The 15,165-nt window shown below is 38.4% G+C and overlaps 1 protein-coding gene across 1 annotated transcript in view; it reads right to left on the bottom strand.

Moving 5' to 3' along the window:
* The window catches only part of IQCH (IQ motif containing H), a 96,841-nt gene that overhangs the window by 3,405 nt on the left and 78,271 nt on the right, over positions 1-15,165 (bottom strand). The window contains exons 9-11 of the mRNA XM_004687511.2: positions 14,794-14,913; positions 8,678-8,739; positions 4,085-4,193 (exon numbers count right to left, since the gene is read on the bottom strand). Of these exons, the coding sequence (XP_004687568.1) occupies positions 4,085-4,193; positions 8,678-8,739; positions 14,794-14,913 (291 nt within the window). The remainder of the gene's footprint in view (positions 1-4,084; positions 4,194-8,677; positions 8,740-14,793; positions 14,914-15,165) is intronic.

Below are 15,165 nucleotides of genomic sequence, written 5' to 3' on the forward strand. Positions count from 1 at the left end.
GGCTTCTCAGTGCAGTGCCTTAACCCTCTGTGCCACCAGGGAGGGCCCAACACTGGTTTTTAAAGATTATTTTCCCATTGAATGCTTTGGTATCGTTATCAAAATTAATTGACTATAAATAAAATCTTCATTCTATTGGCCTTGATGTTTATTCTTATGTCATTATCACACTGTCTTGATTACTTTAGCTTTGTAGAAAGTTTTAAATCCAGAAGTTTGAGTTCTGTAAATTTATTCTTTTTAAAGATTATTTTGACTATTCAGTGTCTCTTGCATTTCCACATAAATTTTAGGGTTGTTTTTGTCAGTTTCTGCAAAAAAAAAAATCAGCTGGGAGCTTAATATGAATTGTTGTAGGTATGTAGATCAATTTGGGAACTGTTGTTAAATTAACAATAGTAAGTCTCCCACTCTATGAACACAAATTATCTTTCCATTTATTTAGGTCTTCTTTATCAAAATGTTTTGTAGTTTTCAGTGAACATATCTTGCACTTCTGTTAATTTATTTCTAAGTATTTTATTCCTTTTGATGCTAATACTTTGCTTTCTGTTGTAGTTTTATTTTTGAATTGGTCACTGCCAGAGTATAGAAAGACAATTGATCTTCATATATTTATCTTGGGCCCTGCAAAGTAGATTGCTTCTGGGTTCTTTAGTATTTTCTGTATACAAGATCTTGTCATCTGTGATTAGAAACAGTTTTACTTCTTTCCAAAGTAGCTACCTTTCATTTCTTTTTCTTGCTTAGCCTTGGCTAGAATCTCCTGTGTTATTATAAATAGAACTAGTAAAGGTCAGCACTCTTGTCTTGCTCCTGATCTTAGGCAGAAATCTTATAGTCTAAATGTGGGTTTTTTCTTAAATGCCTTTATCAGGTTGAAGAAGTTACTTTCTATTCCTTTTTTGTTTGAGTTCTTTTTATCAAGAAAGTGTGCAAATTTTGTTCAGTGTTTCCCCCCCCCCCCATTTCAGTCTTTACTGGTAAATTCTTGTTTATAAGCTGAAAATAGTTATTAGTATGAGACTAATAGTAAACTACAAAGATGAATCCTTTCTACTTCTTGAAATGTAGTATTTCTATTTTGTTGAGATCTAAAGTTTTTACTTTTATATCTTCTAATAGGAGTAAAAAAACCAAGACAATGATTCATCTGAGAAGGCTAGACATTTAGGAACTATTTTAAATTTAAAATATTTATAAACAATTCTAAAGCTACTTGAGAACATCTAACTTACAAAAATGTTGAAAGTCAGCCTTTATCTTGTAGATGGTAATTGGCTTTGCCAACTTCAAGTCCAAGCTCAGAGACTACCAAATTAAGTCTGTGTGATTTTTTGGAATAAACTATTTCTCTCAGTTGCTTCAGTAGCTGAAACAAAATATCATAGATCTTGTAGCTTAAACAACACAAATTTATTTCTCATAGTTCTAGAAGATATGAAGTCCAAGGGCAAGGTACTAGCAGATTCAGTTCCTTGTAAGAGTCCTCTTCCTGGGTTGCAGACAGCTATCGATCTATCTTGCTGTATTGGTATGTGGTGGAAGTTTGGAAGGAGTAGTGTAACAAAGTAATTGCCAGGCAAAGATGAGGTTCCAGGTTTCCTGTTTCTACCCTATAAGGAAATGTGAAGTTAGGCAGGAAGGAGAACCTAGAGAAGACTGGGAGAAGGAGAGATGTGGATCCAGGAGACCAGGAGACACATGGAGCAGAGAGACATGTGAAAAAGCTGTGCTTGTTTCCAGGTCTGGGACTTGTACCAGGGACTTGGGTAACACTGGAAAGAGACAGTAATGTGGGTGAGAGACCCATGGGGGAGGTTGATGTTAGCAGCCTTTACCTTGACTTGTATTTTGATTTTGCTCCTTTGGCCCCAGACTTGTCTAGCCACTTCAGCCCATTTTTGTGGGTTTCCATCAGAAGGTGTCTTAGACTTGTGGCAGGCTTTTAGTCCTCGGTGGTGCTATTTTGGGCCAATCCTGTTTGGCTGAGCATTTACCCACAAAGGGGTAACTCTGGGTGCTTCACAGGAAACAATTTTAACTATATTCTTTTTTGTCTTTCTATCACACACTAGTTGCATTGAATACGATTTTCCATTGATGGTCTTATGCTCTATATTATGTTTTGTACTGATGTGGCAGATGGCAGAACTTATTTAGAGCAGGCAAGTTTGGGGATCCCAGAGTGGCCCTCACGCTCTCCTCTAACAGGCAGAGGAGGGAGAGAAGAAAGGGGATGGAGGAAGGAGAGAGTGAACACACTCCAGTCTCTTCTTAAAAAGACATTATATACCATCAGAAGGGCCCTACACTCCACTCATGACCTTATTTAAATATAATTACTCCCCATCTCCACATACCATCAAACTGGAGATTAAGTTTTCAATACATGGATTTTGGGAGGGCACAATTCAGCTCATAGTACTACCTGGTTTTGAATATTGAGCTGTATTAAAGTAATTACATGCAGACAGGTTTAGAATTTTTGGACATTGTAGTAACAGGGAAAATGATATTCTGGCAGAAATTTAGAAAATAAATGATGAGCATAGAATCATTCGAACTAGTGAAAGTTGATTTAACACTGGGTCAATTTTTTATTGAATTTTTTCAGTCATGTTGTGAGAAAAACAATGGTCCTCTTCCAACTTATAAAATCATAATGAAGATAAAAGCATTGTCATTATTACTGTTACTCCAGAGGACAGGCTCTAGCTGAACGAAAAATAGTATTAAAAAATTAAACTTTTGTTAAGGGGAAGGATGTCCTAAAGGAACTCTGCAGAGTCTTATGGACTCCACCCCCCACTCCAGCTTTCTGGACCCTAACCCCTACTCCAGTGATTGGAAACTACAACTCCCAACAGTACCAGGGAGAGAACTGTGAGGACCCAAGGGAAGAGCTAGCAGGAATGGATTCTGGGACATTTGGGGGGATACATAGGGCGCAATTGCATCTCACTCACTCTGGCTCTCCCTCTGGCTCTCTCTCGCTGGAGAAGCAGCTGTCTGGACCACGTGACTTGGTGTGTTCAGTCAGCCTAGCCATAAGGTATTTCACTTACTTTGTATCCTGCTCTCTTTCCCTGTGTTGTTTCCTATTCCTTTCCCCTTTTGTAAATAAACCCGTTATTGATCCTTTTGTGTGTACCTGTAGTGTAACTGAGTTGTGAGTGCATGGGTGAGGCCCCACAGACAGGCGGCCCAGTCCACTCTGGGCTACCCTGTAACACTTTCATCAAGCTTTTGTTGGACTTCCTGTTTAAGAGAAAAATCACCTGCAATGGTTTGTGATTGAGTCCTTTGAGCTACATGACCCGTTCAAACATGATAAAGGCCCAGGCTGGGAATCAGATGCAGATCTTGGTGGTCATTATTTTCCGTAGGCTTGTGTTTTGAAATGTCTAGTAGAGATCTTGCTCCTGTCTAGAGTTTGGAGACTTCTAATCAATTATGTATAATTTATGAGTTATAATTTATAATAATTTATAATTTATAATTAATGAGTTTCCTGGCTGGACATTCTTAAAGCCATTGTGTAAGCTTACTTAAGGTTATTGGGTGAAACACCTGCCCCATTTTGGTGAAAGAGGATGGCGTAGATGTCTCATATATAGTTTGAGGTTTCTTTGCTTCTCATTTTCACATAGTCCTTCTTGTGGTCTCAGAACTTCTCTGACTCTGGAAGCATGTACTCCCCAGCATTCTCTAACCAGACAATGTATTATCTAAAATAGGTAAAACACATTCAGGATTTTTGGTTGTGACAATCTTTCTGTTTTAGTTCTATTGTGATGTTTCAGTTTCGCTTCCAATTTCAGAAAGCTCTAGTCTTGTAAGCTTGGGTTGGGAATGCCGGCAACTTAAACAAGTCTGCTATATTTCAAAGAAAAAGTTTCAAGCTATTAAATTTAACTAACAAGTTCAGTGGGAACCTTACAATATTGACCCTGCACATTGTAAAATATGTACTGCTTACAATAAAAAAAAAATGGTTTAGCACTTGTTTACAATACAGCATGAGGTATTTTCAGCCCTTGTATAGAAATTAACCAGGATCGTTAGTTAATTAACACCTCACCTTAAAATTGGTCTCGCCTTGCATATTAGGTGCTGATATTTCTTGATGGATGATGAAGAGATTGCGAGCAAAGGTCATGAGGACCCCCTGGAGATCCTCACCGATTGTTCTGTTAATGATATCCAAACAAATGAGTTTACCAACGATTCCCCTCACATGCTTAAAAACAATCGCCCTCTCATTTGTGCCTGTCTGGTGATGGAATTTAATGAGTATTTTCAATCTCACAAGGTGGCAATCTTCAGGGAGATATGAAAGATGAGGCTCCATTTTAACTTGTCAACAAAAAGGATTTGTGTAATAAATATTTTTTATTAATCAACTTAACAGAATATAGGAATAGGTTCAGTCATTCCTAGCAAAAGGCTACCACTGAGCTAGTATAGTCGCATTAATCCATTTTACAAATTGTTTGAATTCATTTAAGATAATTGTCACTAAGTATAATTTATGCATAACAATTGCCTCATCTCTAGAAACATTTTAGCTCAGTATTCTGGAGACTTTTATCTATGGTTTGTTTTCTATTTCATGGATACAAGTGATTCCTGCTACTTTTGGGTGCACCTTACCCTGTTCATAAGTAAATGTCTCCCATTCAGGAACTGTTATCTTCATAAAACTGAACCCACTATGGTTTCAGACACATCTTGTAAACCAAGATGTAGAATTAATTTGTGGTTGGTGAAAATTCCCAAACACTTATCATTGAAAATTTTAACCTGGAAACAAAATTCCAGGGTATTTTTCTAGCTATTTTGAACATTTTTTTTAAATCAAAGGAAAAAATAGATTAAATAAATGGATTAATTAAAAAAATTGTTCTTTCCTAAGGGGGTGAAACTAGAAGAGCTAGTTGCCCCTAGCTAGCTGTTAGCAGCAAAAAGCTTTGGGATTACTTTTCCCCGAGTTGTTACCTATAAAATAAGTCACCACAGAGCCTAAGGCCTAGACCTTTTTAGAATGACTGCCTCCTAGCCTGATGGGTTTTTCCCTTGGGCCAAGGTGGGAGTGGAAGCTTCCTAGAGCCAAAGACCAGAGACTGGGGTTCTTGTCTCTGCCACTGACTTTGTAACTTTGGGAGTAGGGAGTAGTTACATAAGCTTCCTGAGTCTTCATTTCTTAATCTCTGAAATGTAGGAAGTGAACTAATTATGTGTTTCCAAACCTTTTGATTTACAGTCCCTAAATGCATGCCTAACACATGCCTGCCACAATCCCTTGTAACTACTAGACATTATTATCTCTTCTATTAAGAGAATAAATAATAGCCAAAGTCATCTTCAGATCAATGATTTTAAAAAATTACTTGTATTTTATAACTACAAGGTTACTTTGTATCAGACCATGGATTTCTTAAGAGGACAGATTCTAGGGCTCCAACCCAGATCAACAAAATCAGAATCTTTCAGCTTGGGATCCAGGAATTAAGATTAAGACCCATACTTTAAAAAATCATAGATGTATATACATGAGTGTGCATGTGTGTTTGTGCGCTTGTATTTGTGTGATGCTGGATCTACACATAGATTCATGCTCCTCCCTACTATCCTTCCTCAGTTTCCTGGGGTCTCTGGTGCTCAGGCTGGAAATCAAGAGGTTGCATGAACTATAAGTCACCTCTCCTATTAATTAATTCACTTCTAGAAATTCCCTCATTTCCCCTTCTTTGATTCTTCTCAAATTTCACTGTTCCCAGAAATATCCCAGTATATATGGAGTCAGTATGATGTTACCCTTGCAAACCCTTATGATGGTTTTAGCATCTGTAAAGTTGTCCCCTCTTGTAGGTATTATCCTACCTCTTCTGAAGAAATAATGTTCTTCACCTAATGTTGCAATAAATCCAAACAAAACCTAGCCATCTTATGAAAAGTTTCTTCTGAAAGCTACAGAGAAAATCAAGCAATACAATGAAGAAAATACAAAGAAGATTTACTCAACCTTTCTATTTCAATATGAGTTATAGAAAATGAGGATTGTCTCCTGGACATTTTCTATTAAAACATCAATTCTTTCTTTCTATAATAATGAAGGATAGCCCTTCCCTGTTCTAACATTTGCTGGTTCTATGGTTTGAAAGTAAGATGGGATAGAAAGCAGTAGAAGGCTCTAGAGTATTGCAGGTGGTCAAGTCAATATTGTCTTCTCTGTAGGAGATATGTGTAACAATTACCCCTTAGAAGATACTCCAGTTAGACTATTTCTATACTATTAAAGCTAACGTGCATGTCAAAACATCCTTATTGAAATTTCAGGTAAGATATAGACATAGCTGGGTGATTCCTTTTGATTACCAATCTAGCTATACATTCTGTAGGTTTGGGCATCAAATCAGCTTTATCCTTGGAACATTTGATGATTAGGAGTTTCCTTTTTTATATAAGTTTATTTTTCTATATCCTAATGTCTGTAATGATTTTCCTCTTGCTTGCTTCTTCCGTGCCTGAGATATCCCGGAACTCTACCTCTGCCCTGTTAACACTATCCCTGTCTCATCTCAATTCTGTGACACAAGTCCTACCTCTGCATATCAGCTTCTGCTGAGCTCTATCACCTGCTGTTGGGCTTTCTTCATGCCATCGTCTTGTTAGCCTGAGAGTCTCTGTGCTCCCATAATTCTATGCCCCAATACAGGCTTCAGGTTGTTCTTTGCAACTAGAACTTTCCTGATGCTGTGTTAGCTGCCTCTCTGGTACTTCAAGCACCAGAACTCACTGGGCTTACTTGGCTACTCTTCTTCCCTCTCTGAAGGGCACATTTCCTTCCAGTTTCACTCCCCACACACGTTTGTCTAATTCCAGTCCTGATCCAACTTCTCCTTTTCAATTTACATTTTATGCTAGTTAGTGTAAAGCAGTTTATATCTTTATGTTTAGATTTCTAGTTTTTGCAATCCATCTCTCGGAATTTCTGAGCTTAGAAATGTATTTCAACCTTGAATCTTACTTGCTTGATTAGACCCCTAAGACTAGAAAATATAAATTTCTCTTCTTCAGCCTACTAACTTAAAATCTAGCTGACTGCTTGATTCTCCTACTCCCAGTAACTGCCTGACAGTTTCTGTCCTGCCACAACCTGGACATCAAAGTGACATGTTTGAAATGAGTGGAATAGGACATTGTTCATTTCTGGTATTCTGGCTACTACCAAACTGCCACTCCCCTTTCCTAGATTGCCAGCAGTTGACATGCTAGTCCCCATTTATTCATTTATGTTACTGACTATTCATCCCACCACACTGTCAGTTTCATGAGGGCAGGGTCTTGTTTTTTGGTTCACTGCTGTACATGTAACATTTAGTGCTGCCTCTGGTACAGTTGATTAAATGCTTTGAAATTTTCTGCTATATAAGGGTAAGGAAAAGAGGCAGCTGAGAGATAGAAAGAACATCACTAGGGAGCAGAGAGCAGGTCCTTCCATGAACATGCCCAGAGGTGCCCCGGGCTATGTTAGCATTATGGATGTGAATCTGGGAAGAAAAGATGAATGTATTTTTTATGGGATAATATGAATTAGTCTCATTTATGTTACCATCTTTGCTATATAACAAAAGGATGGGCAGGAGAGAACCTAAAAAGAATGGTGCAGCCACTCTGATAACATGACCCATATTTATAGACATTTGGGGAAAAGATAGGACCGGACAACTCAAATAGCCAGCTTTTCCTCCCAGGTGATGAAAAGTGTTTAAGACTGTAAGTACTAGATTAAATTATAGCCACATGCTAATTCCAAAGGGAAGGAAACACTGTATTAATAACTGATAATGCTTTCTTAAAACGAAAGCATGTCTTTCGAATAAGGAGTTTTTAAGATCAGTTCTATGCACATCTTTGCTACTTCAGTGTATATCTCTCTGGAGATGGACCTCTAGAAGACGGACCACTGGGGGGGGGGGAGGGGAGGAACTGAGGCTGCTTAGGAACATCTGTACTTAGGATGATAATTGACATTTACTTGTTCATTTTTCATGAGCTTGATCTTAGTGTATATGTATGTTCAATGAGAGGACAGGATGTCTACACTGCTGTAGAAGTTGTAAGAAAAGGAATATAGGGGACAATTTCCCAGTAAGTTAGGATTACTTGAAGGTATCAAGTAGCCATATTCTAGGATATTATAACAGGACACATTGCAAAAGTTCTGAGATGGGGATAATTTGATAGCTCTCCAGAATTCTCTGGAGAGCAAGTTGCCCTGAGTTCCTGCCTTTTGGGGGAGCATCTTATTGTGAGAGCACAGCTATAAGCATGCCCTAGTGGAAACAGCCTTCCACAGTTGGGATATCTGAGTTGACTTTTCATCAGTCACTTTTGCTGTGCTTTGTTTGTGTATGTGTCAAAATGTACTATGTTGTTAAAATTAGCCTCTTACCCATCCATTTTGGATAATTAATCAGTTATATTTATGAGCCCCCACTGACATGTCTAAAGTCATTTTATGAAATACTTAAGGATCTTAAAAAAAAAAAAAAGGCAATGTTCCAATACAGCATGCTGATTAAATTGTGTGAGAAGCAACCATTCTTGTTAGCTGTTGTAAGTCTGTTTTCTTAGCTTATTACATCTCATAGACACATTTCATACTCACATCATTCCCAGCTTCTCTCTCTTCAGGTGTTCATATAATATAAAAACAGTTCCTTGTCTGCCCTATAAAATTTGAAGGGGAGAAAAGAAATAGTCTGTATCTTAGAAACAAAGTATAGAAAATGTACTTTGCTAAGACCACCCTTTAAAATCTGGAGTTGGTCCTCCCTGGTGGTGCAGCAGGTTTAGCACAGCACTGAGGAAGCTAAAGCCACTTCAGCATGAGTTCGAGTCCCGCCCTGGAGGTGATCCACATGGTGTGGCAGACCTCTCCTGCCTCGCTGGCTGCTCTCCTCAGCAGTGAACTTCGTCAATCTGCCTGTTCTGCTCCCTACTCTGTTTCTGGTGAATCCTCTCACTGCCCCTGCACCTCTGGTTTATACCCTAGTTCTGTATGAATAAATAAATAAATCTTAAAAAAAAAGGAAAATCTGTCATTATCTGCAACTATTGTGAGAAATCTATTTAGAAAGACTACCTCCAGAAGAGGGAATTGATTTGCACGAGGACAGTGTTTTTTGAAGTTTGAGCCTCAGACCACCTACATCAGAATCATCTTGTATGCTTAATACTAGGAATTTTCATGGGCATTCTTTTAACGCTCACTTTCTGGGTAATTCTCATACACATCAAAAATTGAAAAATACTATTTTAAGTAGTTTGGGCAATGAGTAAAGAAATATCCAGGGAATTTGTTGTGTAGAAACTAATTTGTACATCAGTGGAAAACTGTGTTTTCTATATTGAATGCCTGATTGTCTTGATTGCAAACTATGGGAGATAGTTTGCAACCTTATAAGTGGTAGTTGATTCAGAAACAAGTTCTGATCAGTTTATTAAAGGTTCAGTTGATTTTCATCCCTTGTACTCTTGTGGAGGAGCCAGTTTTGCTTCTATTTTCCTATTCATTTCAATATTCTTGCTCTATATAGATACCTGGTTGGTATTGCTCTTGGAAGGGGGGATTCTTTTTTGTACTTGTTATGACATCTGCCTAATTCTTCTCCAATAAACACAATCTTTATCATTTATTCTCTTTGTCCTGAAGGCAGGCAAAATTTTTCCTTTTTTTGAAGATGATCTGTTAACAGTTTTCTCCATAAGTAAAAATTAACACTGGAGTTGTACAGTAGTGGAAATGGTTGCCTTGTAAAGTTAAAAACTCCATATCATTGAAAGTCCAAAAAAGAAAGCTATAACTTTGGGATTGGGTAAAAGAAATTACATGTCAGAATTGTGATTGTCCATTTTTATCAGAAAATATAGACATGAGGATAAACATTGTATTAGAACAGTGGCTCTCATCTGGCTGCATGTTAGAGTCACCTGCATACTATAACAAATATAATGCCTGGTCCTTCCTCCAGAAATTCTGATTCAGTTGATCTGGAGTGGGCCTCAGATGCAGGGCTGTGCTGAGTTGTATTGGAGCTTGAGGCAAAGGGGAAATTTTTAATAGGCCTTTATTTAAATTTTTGATGTTTTGTTCATTGTGGGTTTTTATGCATAAATTTTGATTTTTCAAATATTGCACTATGATACTTTACTATTGAGTATATTATTTTTGCTCCTTTAAATTCTGTGCTCTGGGTGAGTGACTCTCTTGCTTCACCCTAATGAGTTGTAAAGCTCCTCTCTCAGGCCATTCTAATGTGTAGCCAGGGTTGAAAACACTGACTGGCTGATCTGTAAGGTGTGTTGCTTTTCCTTACGACACTAATATGGTAGCTACTAACCATAGGGGGCTATTGAGAACTTGAATTATTGGAGCCTTAACTGTGATGTGCTATACCAAAAAATGTAACATATCTCATTAACAATTTTTATACTTATTACATATTGAAATTATAATATTTGAACTGCTGGGTTAAGTAGAATATGTCATTAAAATGAATGTCACTGGGCCCTCCCTGGTGGCGCAGTGGGTTAAAGCACAGCACTGACAATCTAAAGCCATTTCCGCGTGAGTTCGATTCCCGCCTGCCCCGGAGGTGACCACATGGCATGGCAGACCTCTCCTGACCCGCCCGCTGCTCCCCTCAGCAGTGTATTTCCTCCATCTGCCTGTTCTGCTCCCCACTCTGTCTCTGGTGAAGCCTCTCGCCACCCCTGAGCCTCTGGCCTGTACCCCAGTTCTGTATGCACAAATAAATAATTCTTTAAAAAAAAAAAGAATGTCACCTGTTTTGTTTACTTTTTGCAAATGTGTCTTCCAGAAAAATTGTATCTGTGATTCACATTTGTGATTTGTGTTATAATTCTATCAGACAGTACTATTTTAGGGTTCTGTTGTTCATACAAATATATAAAACAACTTTCAATAACTGACTCCTATTTCAAAAGTTTAGATCTCCCTTTCTTAACAGTTCAGTATCACTAATATTACTAATATTAATTAATTAGTTTGTGTCTTTTCAGCTGAAAAGTAGCTAAGGGATATCTAAATGGAATATTCTACTTGAAATTGATCCCAGAACTCTTGGATTGGGTTGGTAATAATATTTTAGTTAGTGGGAGATGGTTTTTAGGGGGGAGATGGTGTCTGGGAATCCTTGGTGTTAAGAGATAGAATTATGTTTGACTTTATGGACTAATATGGATTCAAATGTCAGTCCCACAAAGTTCCTGTGTAATCTTGAGAAAGGGCTTTAACTCTTTGAGCCTAAGTCCCTCACTGTGACATGGCAGAAAAAATAGCTTCTTATAGGAGAGATACAAAGATTAAAGAGGTGAGGCACTGAAAGTACTTAGCTCAGCACTAGCACATAGTAGGTATCCTATGAATGCTGGATCATCAACCCCCTCTCCAAGAACAGGCAATTAAAAGAACTGGAGTGTTATATCCAGGGAGGAAACCCCAGGTTTGAAAGATGAAAAACCATCTCATCAAAAATAGAGTAAGGGTATTATTGGAGAATTCCCAGTTCCCAGTTCTCTAAGTGATCACGACTCCTCTCCTGACCTCAGATTATTATGATCCATTTTTTCTTTAATGTCTTTCTCATTATTTGCTTTTATTGCTTTTTTTCTATTTATTCCCCCCCCCTTTTTTTTTCTTCAAGTTTCTTCCAGTCTCTGGATTTTTTTTTTAAAGATTTATTTATTTGTGCATACAGAACTGGGGTACAGGCCAGAGGCTCAGGGGCGGCAGGGGTGGCGAGAGTCTTCACCAGAGACAGAGTGGGGAACAGAACAGGCAGATGAACAAAGTTCACTGCTGAGGGGAGCAGCGGGCGGGTCAGGAGAGATCTGCCTTGCCATGTGGTTCCCCCCTCCAACCCCGGCAGGTGGGAATCGAACTCATGCAGAGGTGGCTTTAGCTTCTTAGTGCAGTGCTTTAACCTGCTGCACCACCAGGGAGGGCCCCAGTCTCTGGATTTTATCCTCTTCCTTCTCTTCATATTACTCCATCACTTCATTGTCCTGTAACACGTATTTCTCTCTTGCTTCCATTTTCTCTGTCATCTTTTGTAAGAGGTTTAGCACGGGTGACCTGGAGGCAAGTCTCAGGATCCATCTCGACTCTTTGGTGCCTCTCCATCTACCCCGTTTTGTAGTTCTCCCTGCCCTCAGTGGAACCCCTCCTTTCCAATCACCTACTGTTTCCCCTGGGCAAGAGCAGTCTGTTCCCCATATTAAACTTTGCTTTTAGAAATGAATCCAATCAACTCTGAGCTACAGTTGTAAATCACTTAAAATTTTGGTGCTTTCTTATCCCCAGGAATACTAGAACTTCAGTGATGTACAAAGCCTTTAGCCAAAGATTTTTAATAATAATTTCAGGCAACAGAAAGTTGTGGAGCAGGTTTTCTTTTGGGAAGGAAACTTTTCCCACCAATTATGCTGATTCACAGAGTTTGTCCTGCTTTAATATTTTAGAAGAAAATAAATAGAACTGGAAAAAGCTAGAGTTAGAGATAGCCACCTTCTGGTACATGGAAGTGTTTCAGCCTAATCAGTTTGGGGCTAAAAACTATTTAATTCTAAAGGGATTATGTCGAGCAGATGCAACAATTAATTTCTGGTAAATTGGTTTAATCTGGTTTTTTCATTGTCTATTTTACCAATTTTGATGTAATTTGCAAGGGAATTTGAGCTCCATTATACATGTTTGCAAACTGCATGAACCAATCTAACCAAAGGGCCTCATGCACCCTGATGGTGCCCTGCAGTGTGGTGGGGATTGCCAACTGTCAGTCAGGCCATTCTGTTCACTGCTGGCCCTGAACACTGTGTCTATCTGCTTTTCAAGGACCTCTAAAAAGATTTGACTCCTGAAAAATTTTTCTCTCAAGTGTGAAAAATAAAAATGAGCAAATGTAGAACCTGTTATCTATAAATCAAAATAGTCTGATTAATTTGTTATTATTTAGTTGTTATGTCACTACATATAAATTACATTAATGTGAGAGGTGACTATATTTTAGTATCTTTGATGTGATGTGGATTGGGTCTTCTGCAAGTATGAATGCCTGGGGTCACTTCTTAAGATACCCCTGTAGGTCAGAGATTTGAAAATCTGAATCAAAGTGAAAAAATAAGAAACTATTTCCCAGAGTAACAATTCTTGGGGCAAAAATAGACCTTCTAGTTTAGGTAGGAGACACCCCATTTGCACCATTCAGCTACATTAAGGTGGAAGCAGCTGAACAGGGGTGGGTGATCAATATTACTGGAAATAGACCAAAAAGTGTGAGAACTGTTTCTAGAATCCCTTCTAGAAAGAGACTATGTGGGTTATATGTGGGTAGGAGGAGGCTATAGACTGAATTGTGTTTCCCAAAATTCATATGTGGAAGCTTTAGTGCTCCATGCGTATTGGGAATAGAGCCTTTATGGTGATTAAAGTTAAATGGGGTCATAAATGTGGATTCCTACTTGGATAGAACTGGTGTCTTTAGAAAAGAGGTTACATATACACCAGAGCTCGCTCTTTCTTTTCCCCTCCCCCAACCTCACTTTAGGACACAGAGAACAACTGTCTGCAAGCCATGAGGAAAGCTCTCATCGGGAACTGAATTGACCGACAACTTCACCTTGGACTTCCAACTCCCAGAACTGTGAGAAACCACTATACTATTTTGTTATGGCAGAATGAGACAGAGATTGCTCATTGATAAGCAGCTTTGTGTGGATCAGGGGCGAGGGACTGCCTAAGGATCAAGAGATGGGCCCCAAAATTTCCCCAAGATTTGGCAGGGCTTTTGCTTTAAGCAAGCTGGGGTATGTAAGTTTGGGGATAGAGCTCAGTTTCTGAGTAGTAAGTGCTACCCCCTATAAAACTGACTTTTTGTCCTTCCTCAAGCAGTACTCATATTTCCTCTAAATACATGTCAAGCTATTGTTTGAAAATCATTTTTTAGGCTGTAAGATTAGTGAGTACTACAAGGGAAGGGGGAATGGGTAAGTTGGATAAAAGGAGTCGGTTGTATGGTCAAGAATAGAGTTGAACTTTTAGTGGTGAACTTAATGTGCTGTATACAGATGTTGATTTTTAAAAAATAATATAATAGTTTATTTTTACATCATTTTGTGCCTTTTTCCATCTCAGTTGTAATCCTCATGGGCTTCCATCACCAAATCACCCATGTGCTATCACCATAGTCCAGTGTACTACCTCCCCTCCTCCCATTTTTGATCCCATTCCCCACTCCACCCCTGTAAAATGTCTCCGGTATATAGTTGTTTATTATTATTATTATTTTCTCCTCTGGTCCTTTATACTCCTGCTATGAGTGAAACCATCCAGTATTTTTCCTTTCCTTTCTGGCTTATTTCATTAAGCATGATCCCTTCCAGCTCCATCCACATTGCTGCAAAAGGCAGGTGTTTATCTTTTTGATTGCTGAGTAATATTCCATTGTGTATATGTAACATGTCTTTTTAATCCAGTCATCTACTTTTGGGCATTTGGGTTGATTCCATGTCTTTCCTATTGTAAGTAAAGCAGCAATAAGATGTTGATTTTTAATGGTGCACACCTGAAATTTGTATGTTACAGTGCAAGGTTACTTCAACTAAAAAAATAGTTTCTTGAAGGGGCACAAAGTTATTAGCTCCTTATCTCACCAACATTCATATTTTTGGTCCAGCCTTAGCCAGCTGTTACCCTCATACCTCAATGTCATAGCCAATGCCATGGGCCTTACACATCTGGAGAAAAACATAGTGGAAAATCAATGAGAGATTGCTGTGTTTCAGCTGGGTGGTCATCACTGCATAGCGACTGGTGGTTAACTGAAAAAGATTACAACTGAATGTTAGACTTTTCACCAAATATTGAAATAACTTTAATATTAGAATAAAGTTGTGAAGGTTACACAGTGAATTCCTATATATCCTTCCCAGTACTCCTGTTGTCACAACTAAGGAACCAAGTTGCTACATTCCTATTAACTACAGTTCATACCCAATTTGGATTTCAGTTGTTTTTCCCTAGCTCCCCTTTTCTGTTCCAGGTCCTAGTCAGGATATACAGTATATTTAGTC

Source organism: Condylura cristata, unplaced genomic scaffold (assembly GCF_000260355.1).
Source record: "Condylura cristata isolate star-nosed mole 26May11 unplaced genomic scaffold, ConCri1.0 scaffold00023, whole genome shotgun sequence".
NCBI lineage: Eukaryota > Metazoa > Chordata > Mammalia > Eulipotyphla > Talpidae > Condylura > Condylura cristata.